Source organism: Antechinus flavipes, chromosome 4, assembly GCF_016432865.1.
Source record: "Antechinus flavipes isolate AdamAnt ecotype Samford, QLD, Australia chromosome 4, AdamAnt_v2, whole genome shotgun sequence".
Lineage (NCBI taxonomy): Eukaryota > Metazoa > Chordata > Mammalia > Dasyuromorphia > Dasyuridae > Antechinus > Antechinus flavipes.
The window spans coordinates 205621740-205639372 of NC_067401.1; the positions used below are offsets into that span (position 1 = coordinate 205621740).

Genomic DNA, 17633 nt, shown 5'->3' on the forward strand with positions numbered 1-17633 from the left:
GGTCACAGCAGCCACCATAGGCCCTCTGATTGGTCGGAGCGGGCACCAGCCCTCCCTTCCCCATTCGTCAGTCGATGAACTCCCGTCGAAGGCCCATTGGCTGTTTCGCACTCGGGCGCTCATTGGTTACGGGAGCGAGCTGGAGGTAACTGCACAGGAGGTGAGGGCTACTGGGCGAAGAAGGAGGGAAGGAAGAAGAGTGAGGGGCTCGCCGTTGCCGTGGTGACGCCCAGGCACGTGTGCAGTCCCGGAAGTGGCTCCAGGAAGCGGCCGCACGGTGGGGGGGGAGGAAGTGCCGGCCCGGCCCGGCCATGGAGCGGCCGCTGCCGCCGCCGCTGCCGCTCGCGCCCCGGTCCCGGCCCCACCGCTTCCTCCTCCTTCTGTTGCTGCTCCTGCTGCTGCTCCTGCTCTCCCCCTCGGAGTTGAGTGCCTCGGCTGAGGAGACCGATTGGGTCCGACTGCCCAGCAAGTGCGAGGGTGAGGGGGGTGGGGTCGGGATGGATGGGGGGGAAGGAGTGCGAGGAGGACGAAGCGGAACTTGATGTGGAAGCGGGGGTGGGGCCTGAAGGGAAAGGGCGGGTCCTCTTGGTGGGGGGCGGGACTTAGGGGCGGGGCGGGGCTTGGGTTTAGGGCAAGAGGCTGTGCTAGGAAGCAAAGAGCGGAGAGATAAAGAGAGGGGGCTCTTGTGGAAAAGCTGAGGTCTGTGCCTGGCACTTAAGAGGTTCTTAATTAGTGATAGTTGAATTGAATGGTAAGAAGATAATAAATGGAGAAGGGAAAAGGATCTCAGGCAGAAAAGGGAAAGCAGTAAGTAGTGCCTTAGACCTAGAGTCAGGAAGGCCCGAGTTCATATCATACCCCTGACATTCAGTAGTTGTGTGATTCTGGGCAACTTATTTAAACCTTTGCCTCAGTTTCCTTTTTAGGAAAATGGGATAATAATAGAACCTGCCTCGTAGAGTTGTGAGAATCTGTCTATATTATATATTAGCAGCATATGTGAGGATGGGAAAGAAAGGGGATAGAAGGAGTGAAGGGCAGAGTTTAAAAGAGTATATAGTTGTTTTTTAAAAATGTTCCAGAGAAGGTAGGGAAAAAAGGGATGGCAGTGGGTAGAGCACTGGTCGAGTATTCAAAAAGACGAGTTCAAGTCATTCCTCAGATACTTACTAGTTCTGTGATCTTAGGCAAGTTACCTGATTGTCTGCTAATTTCTTCATGTATAAAACAGAGATAATAATAGCACCTCCCTTTTAAGGTGGTTGTAAGGATCACATGAGATAGTAGTTAGTAAAGCTCTTAACGCGGTGCTTGGCACATAATAATTGCAATGTAAGTGTCAGCTCATGATCATTATTAATAATCATGAAAGGAGAAAAGTTGGAAAGTTTGAATTTCTAAAGGCTTTTTGATTCCCTCTACTTTGGTATCATTTTGGTGAACACTTCTTTCAGGAAGTCCTTCTGGATTCCTGTAGATATGGACTCAAGTCCTTATACTTATTATTACTGGCCCAGTGACCCTGGGAAGTTCACAAGATTCCTCTGGGCCTCATTTTCCTCACAAATAAAATGAAAGAATCATCTGGATCATCCCTTTCTGTTCAATAGTTGTTTGACTTATTTTATACCATATTTTGTCTAACATGTCTGTGCACATGTTAGATTGTAAACACTTTGAGGGAATATTTTCATCTTTGTGTCCCAGTACAGAGGACAGTTCCTTGTGCATAGTAAGCATTTAATGAAATTTGATGAATTGAAATGAGAACTGCTTTTCCACTGCTTAGACATTTCTTAAGTATGTAGAGTGCCTTGCTATATTCCAGGGAAAATATTATTAATGAGAGAGTCATCCCAGCCCTCAGAAATCTTATAATCTTGTAGGCCAGGCCACTTGTTTCCTCTCCATCCTAGCTCAGAATATCTCGTTTCACCAGTTTTTGTTCTCCCCTCTCTCTCCGCACTCACTCTCCAGGTCGAGGATCCCTCCATCTATCCTGCCTCCCTTGGCAGAGGGCTTTTTATGGTTTCATTTTTTCTTCCCACTTTTTTTCGTTATCTTGAAACTAAGGGGCCTCAAGGACAGTTTTTTTTTCTCTTTACTCTCACTTTAGTTCATGTTCTTAGAATGAGGTCAGAGTTTTCTCCTAACAGGGAGAATTTTAGAGCTAAAAGTGATTTTATAAGAAAACTAGATCAAGAACTAGAAGACCTAGGATTGTGTGATAGATATGTCCTGAGAAACTAATCAGTTTACCTCTCTGAGTCTCAGTTTCTTCATCTATAAAATGGAGAAAAGATTAACCCTGCTTACTCATAAGATTAGTGTAAGAGTCAGATGAGACAGTGTATGTGAAATCTAAAGTTCATCTAATGTTTATTGTTAAGTGGATACAAAGATAGATATGACACAGATATTGGGACAATAAGTTTACAGATAAGGATGATACAGAGCAAGTAAGAAAAGTATAAAGAGTTTAGACAAAGACACTTGAGGAGGAAAAAATGATTTTAAATAAAATTGGGTTAGGGATGACCTAAGTGGAAATAGGAAAGAGGAAGAGTCCATCTCAAGCACGGGGCATAGCACGTCAGATAAGGCAAACAAAAGGTGTTTTAACAAAATAAGAATATAGTAAAACTTTGGGTAATTCATTTCTCTTGGAGTTTGATACCACTGGTGTAAGCAGAAGCAAGGAGGTAAGAAGCAGCATGATGGGAATTAAGGAGGAAGATAACCCAGTTTGGCTGGAATCTAGACAACTCAATGAGAAAGGGGGTAGTATAAGGTTGGAAAGGTAGGTTGGAACCTAATGGAGGGCCTAGAATACTAAAATGGAAGTGTATGCTTATATTTGGTAGATGGCATTGGTTGTTATTATCCCCCCTCCTCATTTTATAGGCGATTCAACAAAGATGGTTAGAGCTTCACACTGATTTGGCAAATTCCAGCCCTCAGGCTTTTCTTTACTATGCTATTATTAATAATAATTTTATATTCTCATATAAGTGTTTATTGTGCCTGGCCCACAGAGCTGGGCTTCTGGCCCATTAGCCTGGGAGAGAGACAGGCCTCAGCACATGTGAACGTTGTGCAGATGCCCAGGAAAGGGATGGGTGGGTGGATAGCCAGGAGTTTCTGGGTTCCATGCCACAGCCTCCCCAGTTCTGGTTCTGGGTGGGATCCCCAGAGGGGCTTGTTAGGTGGTGAAGTTTGGAGGAGTTGAGGAGATGGCTTATGGTTGGATGGGTGTAGAGTAGGAGGGTATTCCAAACCCCCAGGCCTCGCAGAATTCACACAGAGGGCGTGGGAGAAGGGGGCAGAGAAGCCAGAAAGATGATGTGCTTTCCTGGAGTGAAGGGATTGAATTGAGGAATGTAGAAAAAGAGATAGCAGATGGCATGAAATGGAGAACTAGGGAGGTGAGCTGTAATTTAAATTCAGACTCTCAAAGAACCAGCTTATTTGATGAAATTATTCAAGAATCATTTCTTTATGTCCCTAGATAGAGTCTCAAGGCAATTAGTTAATGCATATGATAGAAAATACCATCATATGACTTTCCAGGGCATGTTACTTGTCACTGGTAAATTGGTTTTCCATCAGCTTTTGCCATCAATATTTTAATTGTAATAAAGCTTAGGCTCAAGGCTATATTGCATTAAAAGGGGCATGAGGACCTGCTTAGTCCATAAGCAAATGTTAAGTCATTTTGTCCTCCTTTCAACAATATTTATTGCTTATTGAATATCTATTGTATAACAGTCACAGTGAAAAAGAAAGAAATAGAAAATAAAGACCTTAATCTTGAGATGCTTATAGCCTGGAGGGAAGGAAGAGACATGAGAAAGTAGCCCAAGACATTTTTAAAATGCCACACAAGGAAGGCCAAATAAAGAAATTCATTTTGAGTATTTAAGTGTTAAAGGGACCCTGTAATCAGAAAATCAGTAAGCATTTATTGAATTCCCATCATGTGGCAGGCACTTGTTAGGCATTGAGGATACAGAAAAAAGAGGGGGGGAAATGGCAAAACCTCCAACTTCCTTTCAAATGGGGAAAGCAACACTGTTCATGTATACTAGGTCACTTAATGGGAAAGCTGCAGCAAGAAAGCAAGAAAGAACTTCCTGCAGAAGAAAAAGCCAGGGATCCCAAGAGAAGGGGGTGAGGTGGTAATGCTTCTGGCTCAGGAACGTGCATAGCAAAATGTCAGGGCATAGAAATGAGAAAGAAAATGTCTTATATGAGAAATAGAAAGAAGGCTGATATGACTGGGTTATAGAATGCATGGAGGGGAATAATATATGATAGAGGTAGGAAAGGGTAAATGGTAAAAAGCTTTAAAACAAGAGTTTATTGAGAAGGGGAGCGACTTAGTCAGATCTATGATTTAGGAAAATCACTTTGATAATTAACATAAACAGCAAGATGAGCATCAAGTAGGTTCATCCAAAGAAAGGGTTTCCTAGAGGTACTGAAGATACTGAATGTGGATTGGGTAGCATGAGCAAGAAAGGTGTTCTAGGCTGGTGGAGGGGGTGGGGGAGAGGAGGGAGGAGATGGTGTTTTCATCAAAAGAAAGCTGGAACAGACAAATCCTGTGGGAGACTGGCAATAAATTTGTTTGACTGGAGCAAGAAAAGGACAAGAAATAGGCACTGAAGGGAACTTGGAATATGGGTCTCAGGTTTGCCTTAGCTGGAGAGTGCCCTGAAGTGTCATCCATTCACCCACCTATGCTCTGCCTCTTTCTCCTAGTGTGCAAGTATGTAGCCGTGGAACTGAAGTCAGCTTTTGAGGAGACGGGCAAGACCAAGGAAGTGATTGATACAGGCTATGGCATCCTAGACCAGAAAGCCTCCAGAGTCAAATATACCAAATCGTAAGTGAGCAGTGGGTACATAAGTCTGCCTTAGTCCATTCCTGGAGGTGATGGGGACTATCTGCCCCCTTCTCATCTCCCAGGAGAAAACAATGACTCATAAGGCCATGTGATGGAATGGAAAAAACATTGATTTAGAAATCCATAGAGTTGAGTTTTAGTCCTGGTTCTGCTACTAATCATTGTTAAATCTTGAGCAAGTGATTTCCTTTCTGTGGGCCTCAGTTTCCTTATCTATAAAAGAAGCGTGTTTGACTATATGGTCTCTCTAAGGCCCATTCTGGCTCTGGCATCCTGTGATTCTATGGTTTCCTCCCTCCCCCCCGCCCCCAGGTAGGAAAAACTTGTCCTTATTCCTGTGGTGGCAATAGTAGGAACCAACTGGAAATGGGTGGGGAGATCAGTACTCTTTATGTTGACATTTCTTCAGGGATCTTCGGTTAATTGAAGTAACTGAGACTATCTGCAAGAGACTTCTGGACTATAGCTTACATAAGGAAAGGAGTGGCAGTAACCGGTTTGCTAAGGTTGGTATCATCCCCTTCATTCATTCATTCTGTCTGAAAGAGAGAGTGAGTGAGTGAGTGAGTGTGTGTGTGTGTGTGTGTGTGTGTGTGTGTGTGTGTGTGTAGCCTTGTGAGTGTATGTCCTTATGTGGATCGGGTGAGTGTAATTTGAAGTGCAAACCTTGGGAGGTCTTATTTCCCGTAGCTGGCTCCTGTTGCTCTTTATCATTTTATATTGGTACTCTCTGTTTAACCCTTTCAACCCCACCATTCAAAGATAAGGTTTGTATTCCTCTTACCAACTGACAGTAGAAGTATTCTGAAAGGCCTGACAGTGCTGATCAAGATTGCTGAAGTCCCAATGGCAGAAGTGGTCAGAGCTACTCATTTGTGGTGGGAGCTAATGCCAGCTTCCAGACTTTTAGCGCTCTTCAGAATTAGAGAACTGGGTCTCAAGTGAATCCTGAGTAAATATGAACAAAAGGTTGGGGAATAGGAAAAGTGAGTAAGTGAGGAACTTGGGTTGAGGCTAGAGAGCAAAGATAAGAGTACGAAGTCATGACTACTGAGTAGCAGCCCAGAAAGAAGGCCAAAATCAAGACCAGCAGTAGCAAGACGGAGAAAAAGCCAAAGTAAGATATGAAAGGCCCGATTGGCACTGTGACTGGGGGCTTCCCGTTCAGGTGTGGGCTGGATTAGATGGTCGTGGAGATCCCACTAACTCTGAGATGCTATGATTTTGTGGTCCCTGCAGCTTCAATATAAAAATGTCTGTCACTGATACCTTCAGGAATTGAGAAGGGCAGGTGGGCAGATACTCTTATGTTTCTTCTTAGGGCATGTCTGAGACTTTTGAAACACTCCACAATCTAGTTCACAAGGGGGTGAAGGTAGTGATGGACATTCCCTATGAACTGTGGAATGAAACTTCGGCTGAGGTAGCTGACCTCAAGAAGCAGGTATGTGTCTGGGGAATTCCCCCACCTGTTCTTAGTGTCATTCCCTTCTCCTCTTTACATTTTCATAGAGGATTTTGTTTGGATTTCTCCTTTTCCCATTTCACTACCTACTTATTTGTGCATGGTTCCTCCACTCCCTTCAATTTATCTCCCCAAAAACCTAGCACGGTGCACGGTACAGAGAACTAAAATAGTGTTTGTGGAATCAGCAAGATAGCACAGCACAGATAGTGCCTGGGAGATGAATTAGGTGTGTGTTGTCGGGGAAAGACAGAATATGAGTTCCCAAATCCCAAGGCCCCTTCTTGCCACTTGTACCATTTTAGTCTTTTGTCAGCAAAGACAGATCAGGAATGGGGGTTCATGTTGATCAGAAGCACAAGCTGCCACCAGAGAATCCAAGTGGAGTTGGCAGTGATAATGGTTTGTCAGTATCCCTTCCTGGGGCTCTCAGATAAGCCTTTATAAATATGATATAAAATTCTTATAATGAAGAAACTGGGCTAGCTGATTTCTGAAAGGACCCTTGCAGCTGTGACATTCTACATTCTGTGTATCTGTGCCTCTGTTGGGTTCTGCTTTAGTGTGATGTGCTGGTGGAGGAATTCGAAGAAGTGATTGAGGACTGGTATCGGAACCATCAGGAAGAGGACCTAACCTCTTTTCTCTGCGCCAATCATGTGCTAAAGGGGAAAGACACAAGTGAGTCTGAGATTGGGGGCGGGGCAGGGGGCCTCAGGTCACTTACCCCTGCTGGAATGCCTAGATTTGGTGAACACTGGGAAAATAGGGATGGGGTGGGGATCTCAGATGACAGAGATCTTGTCCTTGGAGAGCCTGGATTATTTGGAGAGGCTGTAGCTCCACACAGCTTTGAAAAAGATTCAGAATATTTACAAAGTAGATACCAGATGAGTTTAATGTGGTCCAGGCAAAGCATGTGTATCTAGGCCATTAGGTCATGGGCATCAGAGGCAGAGGTCTGTGTTGAAACCATCAGAGCTCCCCCCAGACCTGGTCACAGCTGTCTCCTCAGGGCTCTAGCCCCCTCAGGACCATGTGACACTTACTCTCTACACTGCCTCAACCCATTTTACTGTATAATGTGCAGAGTAAAAAATATTTAATCTTTTTACTCAGTATCCTAACCCTCTTCTTTTTATTCAGTATATGTTGTGTTCCACATATTAGTCCATCACCTCCCAGGGATGAGGTCAGTAGCACCATGAGGATCATGCTTTGAAATAACACTCTTAAATCATGCTTGATCAGATTTATCACCAAAGTGATATTTTCCCTGTTTCATACTTAAAGAATCAGGTTTAGAGACATTAAGTAAATTGACCAGAGTCACACAGCTAATGAACAGGCCAGGATTGGAACCTACTTCTCTTCTGACTACAAATGCCTGTTTACTTAATGAATATAAGGCTGTTCCTTATATCCCTATCCTGCTCCCTTTCCTTAGCATCCTCTCCCAAACCTTATTACAGTAGGCTCAGGCCAGTGGTTGATGCCCAGCAGGTACTTGGCAGATGACCATTTCTAGTTGTTGCTGCTTGAGCATTGTGTCCCTTCCCCTCTCCCCTCACCAGGTTGCCTGACTGAGCAATGGATCAGCAAGAAGGGAGATACAGCAGCCTTGGGAGGGAAGAAAGCCAAGAAAAAGGGGGGCAAAAGCAAGGCGTCCAATAAGAAGAACAGCAAGCAAAGGAAAGACCCAAGAAACCTAGATGAGGATCCTCATCCCGAGGAGGATGAGGGTGTCCAGAAAGCCACCCCTCTCACACACAGCCCCACCGATGAACTGTAGAATCCAACTGAGCACCCCATCTACTGTCCCAGGGGTGCAGAAGGAAGCCCTTGGCTGAGGGAGACTCTGTCTTCTCGTGCCTCTGGCAGACAAGGATGGACTCCCCAGCTCTGGGGGTTCACTGCACCCCCTGCTGTGCCCTTGTCCCGCTGAGGATTACAGAGCCTGCCCTTCCTTTTCCTTTCCTGGCAGCCGCTTCTCCCCTGGGCTTGGAAGAAGAGCTGTGTGGCGGCCCCAGAGCTAAAAACTGCATTATAAACCTTCAAGGGATGAGTCTGAGCATTGCCGAGCCCTCAGGGAGGACTCTATCCCTCATTGTCCCATGGGTGCACCCCTACCTTCTTCCAGTGGGAGTGGTTCAGCAACACCACTCCCCAGTTTCAGAAACACCTCTCTCCTGGCCCCAGTCTTACCAGGAAGGCCTTCCTCATCCCAGTCCTGGTTGAGGCCGTTTTCTCCAGGGCCCTAGCCCCCTTGCAGCCATGTGACACCCAGCCTCTACTCCTCCCCATCCCATTTTACTGCACAATGTGCAGAGTAAAAAATATTTGGCCTTTTTACTTGGTGTCCTAACCCCCTTTTTTTGTGCCTCTCAACTGGCTTTTCTCCCATTCTTCTACCCAGAATTCATGGGAATTGACATAAGGATGGTGTAAAGGTTAATGAACCCTTTTTGGTCCTTGATTTCCCATTTATTCTGGGGAACTCTTGCAAGCTGATCTGGAAGAGCAATAGCAAAGAGAGAATCCTGGTGGGGATATTGTGCGTGGAGGGAGTGGGAAGGGGAAGGAAAGGTAGAGAATGCTAAACGGAAGTACAGGGGAGGAGAGGACTGGTAGTAGGATGGAGGTTGTCCTTCACATCAGCCCCTACCCTGATATATCGAGCCTTGAAAAGAGACTGCAAGGACGGTTTTTAAACATCCTATTCTAGAATAACAGTCAAAAGGACATCTGTCCTTGTTCCCACTTGATTTTCTGGAGTCCTTTCCTTTTCTGTTCTTGAATTTGAGTCTTCCCCACCCCCAAGCAGCAGGCTTCCTTTTCCCTTTTCTCCTTTCTGCCTAATCACCTCTATTGGGTACCTTTCAGCAGGCTGTTCACCCCTGTCCTGTCTCTTCCCTCCTCCCTCCTTTGTGATTCCAGGTTTTGTGTAATGTATTTACTGTTTTCCCTTTTCAGGGCTGCCCCTTGTCATTGAACTTTGTTCCCCAGTTTTTTCCTCTCTTCGTATCACGTAGGACTTCCTCTCTTCCTCCTCCCCCTACCCCAGCCAACACCTGCTCATTTCATGATGTCCTCTGAAGTTAGAGGGTAATGAGGCCTTTTTTGTCCCTCCCTGCTAGTCCTGAAGGCAACCTGGAGCAGCCGGGCCCAGAGCCTGCAACACCTGGCACTAACGGTGCAGGGTACAGTTAGCGTGGGACTGGTTTGATTTCTTCTCCCACATCTCCCTATTGAAAAGGAAGAAGCCATCTTGCTGAACTCCCCCTAAGGCTACTCCCTTAAATTTAGTGTTGAAAATGACCCTGTTTTTCCTGACCACCCAGCCTAAGTCCAGGCCCACTGGCCAACAAATGGGCCAACTAAGAGGCCTCTAGCTCTGGTGGAGTGGTTTGTGAACTTGTAAGTCCCACAGTCTTGCCCCTCCTCCCCTTTGCGGAGGAGTTAAGGCAGGCTTTTCCTTGAGAAATGCAAACTTTTTATCTTCTCTGGTTGACAGCCCTCCTGCTGTGGATTGAAGGAAAAGCAGAGACTGACTCTTGGAGATTACTTCTGTCAAAGACCTGCCCTTACTCTCCTTATGTTTGGTGGGACCCAATTGATTCAATTTTCCCATGGAAATTCAATGCTCAGGGCTGACATTTGGAACAGAATTAGGAGTGGGGTAGAGAGAAGACACCCACAGTGTAAGTGGGTCACATCTTTGCTTCTCAATCTGTTTCCCAATGTCTGACACTTTTCCTCTCAAAAGTTTCACTAAACAGGACTATCCAACAGAGAGAGAGTTCATCTCTTTACCCAGGATTTATTTCATCGATTTCTTAGGCAGAGGTTTGGCCTCTTTCTGGGGTGGCAGCTAGGCTGTCCAATTGTGTGTCGCTAGGACTTCTGCTCCGCGCTGACCCTGAGCCTCTCCCCTCCACAGCTAGCCTATCACTATGTTCTTTTTGGTGTTTGAGCAGGCAGGAGCCCTTCCTCCTCTCCCTTGTGTTTAACATGCTCTGACCCCTGCCCTGCCTCCCCTCCACATCCTGGGATCTTGGGAGGACCTGGGTACACTGGTTTACCCCCCTTGCCCACTAAGCATTGAGTATCCCCCCCTCACCCCCACCCCCACCTGCAACACCCTGTTTTATATCCCACTCTTACCAGATTAAAAAAAAAAATTGAAGCCAGCTCCAAGTTCAATGTTCTAAAGATAATAAGCTGGTTTTATGCCAAACCTCCCCACACACATACCACCTCAAACCCAGCTCACCCTATGGACCCGGCTCCCTTGGGCCAGCTCACCAGTGCCCTGGAGAAGGCAGAAGCTAGGAGCTGTCTATGCTAGACATAGAAGGAATTGGTATAATTACTTTTTATAAGTGCATCCTATGGGGGGGAAGAGTTATGAGGTAGGATGTTGTGACCTGATGCATCAGTCTTCCCCCCCCCCCCAATCCCTTGTCTGCGTTCCTGCTACTTCGGGCCTGGTGCCCAAGTGGACACTCATGAAAGGCTTAAGGTTACCCCCTGAAGCAGTCTCGCTGAGCCCTTGGAGTTACTCGTTTGCCCTTTCTCATCCTACCCTTGGCTCCCAGAAGCTCGGGATGCTTCTTTCCCCTGGATGCCAGGATGGGGCTGGAGGGGAGATCTCCCACATGACACGTTTCTCTCTAGCTAAGGGTTGGGAGGTGGGGTAGAAGAAGGCCATTCACAGAGCCTGGGAGGTCAGGAACTGCGGGTTCCTGGCTCTGGGAGAAGAGCAGGCAGGGGCGTGTCCTGGATCTCACCTGCCATTGGACAGGTTAGGCAGGCTGGGCAAAAAAAGCCGGGGCAGCCTTATAAGTGTGTCGGCAGGTGGCCGAGGGGCTGGGGGAGCTGAGAGGATGGCAGACAGTGTGTACCGGACCCGCTCCTTGGGCGTGGCGGCCGAGGGGCTCCCAGACCAGTACGCCGACGGGGAGGCAGCGCGGGTCTGGCAGCTGTACATAGGGGACACCCGAAGTCGTACTGCTGAGTACAAGGCCTGGCTCCTGGGGCTGCTGCACCAGCACGGCTGCCAGCATGTGCTTGACGTGGCTTGTGGCACTGGGTAAAGCCGGGGAAGCACAAGGCGGGACATGCTCCGGAGGCGGGGATGGGGGGCTAAGTAGGAAAAGCAGGCACCTGCCCAGGTGGTCCCCAGGAATTGCCTAGGTCTGTACCTGCAGCAGGGAAAGCAGAGGAAGTGGAGGTGTGAGACAAGCACGAATACATGAGTGAAATAGGGGGAGCTGGAAGTGAGGGCAGGGTGGGAAACAGGCGGGGAAGGTGTTACTTCCCCAAAGTAAAATGGGCTGCCTCTCTCTGGTGATGGTGAGGAAGGAAGTCACTTGTCACTGAAACGTAGTCTGGCATAATCACTGGAGTTTCTAGAGAGGGAGGTCATGCTTTGGGTAAGGGGTGAACTGGATGGTTCCAATTTCTCTTCCAGTTCTGAGGTGTTTTGATTCAGTGAGTTAAAAGTAGTGGTGGTAGTGGTATATATGTGTGTGTGTGGAGGATAATGATGGGGAGGGAGGTCGGTTCAGCACCAGGGTAACTCATTTACAAGTACTGGGTTCCTCCTTCTGGTCTTCCTAGTCCCGTTCTTCCTTTGACCCTCAGTCCCCACTCCAAAAACATCCTTTCTATCCCTGCTCTTCCTTAACCCTACTAGTCTCCATCACTCCTCTTACCCTTTTCCCTCTCCCCTTTCCCCTTCTGACCCCTCTTGTCCTCATTCTCTCTTCTCTGGCCCTTCTCCTTCCTCCTCCTCCCTTTCCGCCATCCTATCACTGCCTGCTGGACCTGGCACAGGGTGGACTCCATCATGCTGGTGGAAGAGGGCTTCAAAGTGACCAGTGTGGACGCCAGTGACAAGATGCTCAAGTACGCCCTGAAAGAACGATGGAACCGTCGTCATGAGGAAGCTTTTGACAAGTGGGGTATGTGGGACTGGGGGGTGATCTTGGTCTAGAAGCAGAGGGACCGTGCAGAGAACCAGCATTCTTCACATACTGTCCTCTGAAACACACCAAACCGGGTGTCAGAGGCTCTGAGTTCTGGTCCAGATTCTGCCATTACTTGCTATGATTTATAGCAAGTCATTTCTGTCTGGGCCAATTTTTTCCTTTGTAAAATGAGGGTGTGGGAATAGGTAGAACAGGGAATAGTGGAACAGCCAATTGAGGAAAAACCTGGTTTGGAGTCCTGTCTTAGGCTGTTAATAGCTATGTGACCCCCGAGGGTTACCTAACCTTTGTGCCTCACTTTCCTCGCCTGTAAAATGAAAGATGGGACTCCTTCGATGGCCTCAGAAGTCCCTGCCAGCTCTAGCTTTAAGATTCTATGACCAGATGGCTTTCTAGCTCTTTTTTTATTTTTTCTAGCTCTGTAAAATAACTTCTTGGGAGTTTGAGTAGTATACCACTGAATAAGTAGATTAATTTAGGTAGCATTTTCATTTTTATTACATTACATCAGCCTATCTATGGGCACTTGATAATTTTCCAGAGGATTAGACATGACCCATCTAGCTCTTTTAACATTCTGAGTCTGCAAGGAAATTATTTTTTCCTTCTTCCTGTTCTCTCCCTTTTTTGCTCCTAAATTCATGCCTTAACTTTATTCTGGTTCAATTTCTATTTTCTTCTCACTGTAGCTTCTCTTCAGGAGCTCTTGTCTCTCATGGCCAAGGATCTTTAAGAGTTTAGTGTCTTTTTCCATGGTTGATTTCAAAGCCAAGTTTCTTGCGTCTAGCAATAGAGAGCTGTCCCTTGCCCTTGCTTCTCAATTCTCCAATCCCTTTCATTTTTCCTGAGAACAGTTTGGGTTCCCAAACTCAGTCATATCGCTCATCCCTGCTCTGGTGACATGGGACTGGGCATCAGCATGATTTACTTTTAATCCTCCATTTGCCATTTACTTTGCTCTGACAGTGTAACAATTCTAATTCTGAGCCTCAATTTCCTCATCTGCCAAATGTCACTACTAATTGTTGCCCTGCATATTTCATAAGGCTGTTGAGACAGAACTGAATGAGAAAACAATGATGGGGAACGTGCTTTGCAAACTAGAAAGTGCTATCCACGTATAAGGAAGGAATAAGGAAGCATTATTCTTGTCCTGTTTGAACAGAGATGGTCAGATCTGAAGAGTAAATCCCAGTGGATCAGGCAGGGGATAGTGTAGCCATAAGTTATCTGCTTCCTATAGGTGTGACAGCCAATAGGGAGGGTAAGGAGACCCAGACCCTGAGATAGAGGAAATAACCAAGGGGATGGTGATCATTCCCCTCTTTCCATGGCAAAGCAGCTGCCTCTCTGATCCCCATCCCATCCACAAAAAAATACCCTTAAGTAGCAGAGAAACCAGAGGGGTGATGGTGAACCTGGATTCTTTCCTTGTACTCTTTCTCTCTTCTCTGAGATGGATCAAGGGAGCTCAGCAGCCATAACCCATCTCCCTCACCTTCCTCCCTACTAGCTCTGCCCTGCTCCTACCCTTCTACCTTTGTGTCCTTAAATATTTACCTTAGTCCAGGGGTGTGCTCATAAATGTTTAATAAACTGGGGTGGGGGGAACTTACCCTCAACACCCTTTTAGGTTTAATCATCACCATCTCCTCCATTACTTTCTAAAGACTAGACAATCAACAAAACAAAGCAAGTCCAGGTTGTGTCGTTTGCTGATTTCTGAAGTGTGTTCACACTGAAAAATTTAACAGCCAGTGAGAAATCCCCCACACCTCTGCCTTATTCCCTTGGTGAGATCCATGTGTTCTGCCCCACTCCTTCCCTTCCCTTGCCCTTTCTCCCCTTTCCCCAGAAAATAACAAGTCCACTTGGTTGCTGGCCTCTGCTTCAGGACTACAGCCTGTGTTTAGGCTTGTTGGTCATGGTGGGATGCGGAGTACCTCCAGTGCCATTCTCTTCTCTATTCCCTCAGTCATTGAGGAGGCCAACTGGCTGACCCTGGACAAGGATGTGCCCCTGCCCGCAGCAGGGGGCTTTGATGCTGTTATCTGCCTAGGTAACAGTTTTGCTCACTTGCCAGACTGCAAAGGTGAGAAATGAGATTATGACTTTTCTTCCTAAGGCCATCTCCCTACAGAGCCCTAGTCCCCTCTCGCAATTATATTGGTTAGATTGCTCCCTTAATCAGCAAGGGAGGTAAGAGTCTTACAGCCATCCCCTTCATTATATTCCCTCTCCCAGGGATCAGGTGTACACATACACACACACACACGCACATGCGCGCGTACACTCCCTCCTCCCTAGGCATAGCCTTCTGCCATGACATTATTCCCATTCCTCATCTCCCCCATCCCGGGCCCAGAAGGCCAGTTAAGGTTGGGTCAGGGAAGGGAGGAAGCTATGGCACTGAAGACCTTTCACTCCTTGTTCTGAGCTCAGGCGACCAGAGCGAGCATAAATTGGCCCTGAAGAACATTGCGGGCATGGTGCGGCCTGGAGGCTTACTGGTTATTGATCATCGAAACTATGATCACATTCTCAGTACTGGCTGTGCCCCACCTGGCAAGAACATCTACTATAAGGTGTGGTCCCTGGGTGGGGAGGGCTGGCTGAGTACTGAGAGGGCATCCAGGATGGCAAACACAGCAACAGAAGTCGTAGAGGGTAGCCCCGCAATAGCAGCAAAATCCCAAAAATGAGGAGGGAGGGACTGGGTAGTTTAATAAGCCTTTATTGAGTGTGCCAAGCATTGTGTTAAACACAGAGGACACAAAGAAAAGCTAGCCCTGCTCTCCAGGAGCTCACATTCCAACGTGAATACAACCTGTGAATACTTAGGTACCTACAGCATACATAGGGTAGATGTAATGGGGAGGAAGGCACTAGCATCTAGGGCAATGGGAAAGGCCTCTCCCCAGCAGAAGGTGGAACTTAAGGTTAAGGTTTGAAGGAAGCCAGGAAAGCTCAGGGAATGAGATAAAGGGGGAAAGTAGGTCCAGGGGACAGCCGGCATAAAGAGAGAAAGATGGTTGATCGTATGTTAAATAGAGAATCTGAGTCACGAGGCTGGGCTGTAGAGATTAATGAAGGAGATATTGCATGAATGGAAAAGTGGCAAGGGGCTAAGGTATGAAGTGCTTTATGTACCAATAGGAGAAGTTTATATGATTTGTTCTTGAAGCAATCAGGGTTAAGTGACTTGCCCAGGGTCACACAGCTGGTATATGTCAGATTGGACTTGAATTCAGGTCAAGTGCTCTTATCCACAGCACCACCTAGCTGCTACAGAACTTTATTTTGGATACTGGATATCATAGGGAAAATGTGAAGATTGTGCACTATGGGAGAAACTGGCACAGGACTTCCTAGCATGGCACGTCCTCAGGAGAGAAAGTGCTATTCTATGCTCTATAAGCAAAGAACTGAAGCAGCTCAAAAGAAATATGAGATGTGCAAATTTAGAGAATCCACATATTTGTGCCCAATTGGTGGAAGAGCATTCCAAGTTCATTCTGATCAGCCCAGTGGACACAATATAACTTGACTCTAAAAGTAGAGTCATTTGACACTAGATCAGACATTATGGAATGAGAGTGAGGAAGGAGTTGAGGATGACATCCCAGCTGTGAGCTTGGTTAACTTAACTGTCCTTAAGACTAATCAGAGAATCTTGTAAAGAGAAAGGTTTAGGGAGCAAGTTTTGTTTTAGACAAGCTGCCCAAAAGATAGTTGACGATACAGACTAAAAATGGATATACAAATCTGGGAATCACAGATTGACAGATTTAGAGCTCAAAAGGATATGAGAAGCCATCAAATCTAATCCATCATTCTATTGATGAGCAAACTGAACTATAGAGAGGTGACTCTTCGGTGTCACACAACCAACATTTGAATTATCTACAGAGAGAAAAACTGAGACCATGGGAGCAAAGAAATCACCAAAAGAGAGAGCAAAGAGGGCCCAGAACAGTCTTGGGGGATATCTGAAGATGTAAATGGAAAGGACATCAATTGGCAATAAGAGGGCCCTTCTGAGGGAGGAAATAGAGTCCTAGGAAATGAAGAGAGGAAATATATAGGAAGGAGGTAATTTGTAAGAGTCTCTATAAAGGAACCTATAAACATGGCCAAGGCTTTTACAAGTGAGTAAGCATAGGGCCTGGGAGGGGGAGGGGGAGCTAGGAGAGATAAAGGGGCACAGCACTGATAACTCCTTTCTCTACCATCCAGAGTGACCTAACTAAGGACATCACTACATCAGTGCTGACTGTGAACAACAAGGCTCACATGGTAACCCTGGATTACACTGTCCAAGTACCTGGTGCTGGGCAGGATGGCAGCCTTGGCTTGAGGTACTCAAGCTGTTTTCAGAGGAGGGAGAGGGAAGAGTTGGAATTGTAGGCTCCCCCAACTGCACATGTTCCTGTGGTTCACCTTTTCCTGAGATTTCTAGGCAATTTCCAGGCCTAATCTGAATCCTTATTGAGGAATCCCCATCCATGTCTTTTGCCCCTGTTCTCCCCAACCTATTCTCTAACTTCTCACATCTGTCTACATCTCTGGTCCCGTTGCAGTAAATTCCGTCTCTCGTACTACCCTCACTGCCTGACACCCTTCACAGAGCTTCTTCGGGAAGCCTTCCAAGGGCGGTGCCAGCACAGTGTCCTTGGAGACTTCAAACCTTACAAGCCTGGCCAAACCTCTGCACCCTGCTATTTTATCCACGTGCTCAAGAAGACTGGCTGAACCACCATGAAAGCACTTCATAAACCCAACACAACACTTCTAATAAACAAGATTAACCTACAAGGCAAAGTCTGGAGTGGGAGTTTGTGGAGTCCTGGGGAGAGGATGTGCTCTGAGTCTCACCTTTGATTTGGGAACAAATAGTATAGAAGTGCCTTTTCTGTTTCACTGTGTATGTGTTGAAAGATCTTGCCTTTCTGTTAGTCCTTTTTTTACAAGCCTCTCTTCAAATCCAGAGCACTCCTGACTCTCAAAGCCTGTGTCCCAGACTGCTTCCTGGATAAAGAGAGAAACTATGGAATAAGCAGTGTGGGATCTCCATCTCGATATGGGACTTTGAACAAGTTAACTTTTTTTTGAGGATTGAGGCTAGAAAAGGTTTCTCAGCTCTCTTCCAGCTATATTCTGATTCCTGTTGTCATCTCTAATTCTTGGCTGGATAACATATATTGGCCCTAATTTCCCCAGGGTCTTTGGGCTCCGGTCTCACCCCTACAAAACCAGAAGAGGGCAG

At 46.5% G+C, this 17633-nt stretch overlaps 2 protein-coding genes across 3 annotated transcripts; both read left to right on the forward strand.

The window, feature by feature from the left end:
* Positions 1–2: 2 nt before the first annotated feature.
* CNPY3 (canopy FGF signaling regulator 3) lies at positions 3–8726 on the forward strand. Of its 2 annotated transcripts, none has more exons than XM_051996982.1 (6): positions 3–477; positions 4765–4888; positions 5319–5415; positions 6231–6353; positions 6938–7055; positions 7949–8726. In XM_051996982.1, the coding sequence occupies exons 1-6, from the start codon at positions 312–314 to the stop codon at positions 8164–8166; spliced, it is 846 nt and encodes a 281-aa protein (XP_051852942.1). In that variant the 5' UTR covers positions 3–311; the 3' UTR covers positions 8167–8726. The 2 variants fall into 2 exon arrangements, with proteins under 2 accessions (XP_051852942.1, XP_051852943.1); XM_051996983.1 differs by having other exon boundaries at positions 382–469.
* A 2519-nt stretch (positions 8727–11245) lies between these two features.
* On the forward strand, positions 11246–17182 carry GNMT (glycine N-methyltransferase). The gene is made up of 6 exons (XM_051996981.1): positions 11246–11466; positions 12213–12340; positions 14343–14459; positions 14810–14952; positions 16604–16725; positions 16948–17182. The coding sequence occupies exons 1-6, from the start codon at positions 11261–11263 to the stop codon at positions 17117–17119; spliced, it is 888 nt and encodes a 295-aa protein (XP_051852941.1). The 5' UTR covers positions 11246–11260; the 3' UTR covers positions 17120–17182.
* The last annotated feature ends 451 nt before the right edge of the window (positions 17183–17633 follow it).

Excerpts from the sequence above, each read along its gene's own strand:
- CNPY3 (XM_051996982.1), top strand. The coding sequence starts at position 312 with ATGGAGCGGCCGCTGCCGCCGCCGCTGCCGCTCGCGCCCCGGTCCCGG. Across the intron at positions 5,416-6,230 it reads GCAGTAACCGGTTTGCTAAG|GGCATGTCTGAGACTTTTGA; the intron begins GTTGGTATCATC and ends GTTTCTTCTTAG. Across the intron at positions 7,056-7,948 it reads GCTAAAGGGGAAAGACACAA|GTTGCCTGACTGAGCAATGG; the intron begins GTGAGTCTGAGA and ends TCCCCTCACCAG.
- GNMT (XM_051996981.1), top strand. The coding sequence starts at position 11,261 with ATGGCAGACAGTGTGTACCGGACCCGCTCCTTGGGCGTGGCGGCCGAG. Across the intron at positions 11,467-12,212 it reads GACGTGGCTTGTGGCACTGG|GGTGGACTCCATCATGCTGG; the intron begins GTAAAGCCGGGG and ends GACCTGGCACAG. Across the intron at positions 12,341-14,342 it reads GGAAGCTTTTGACAAGTGGG|TCATTGAGGAGGCCAACTGG; the intron begins GTATGTGGGACT and ends CTATTCCCTCAG.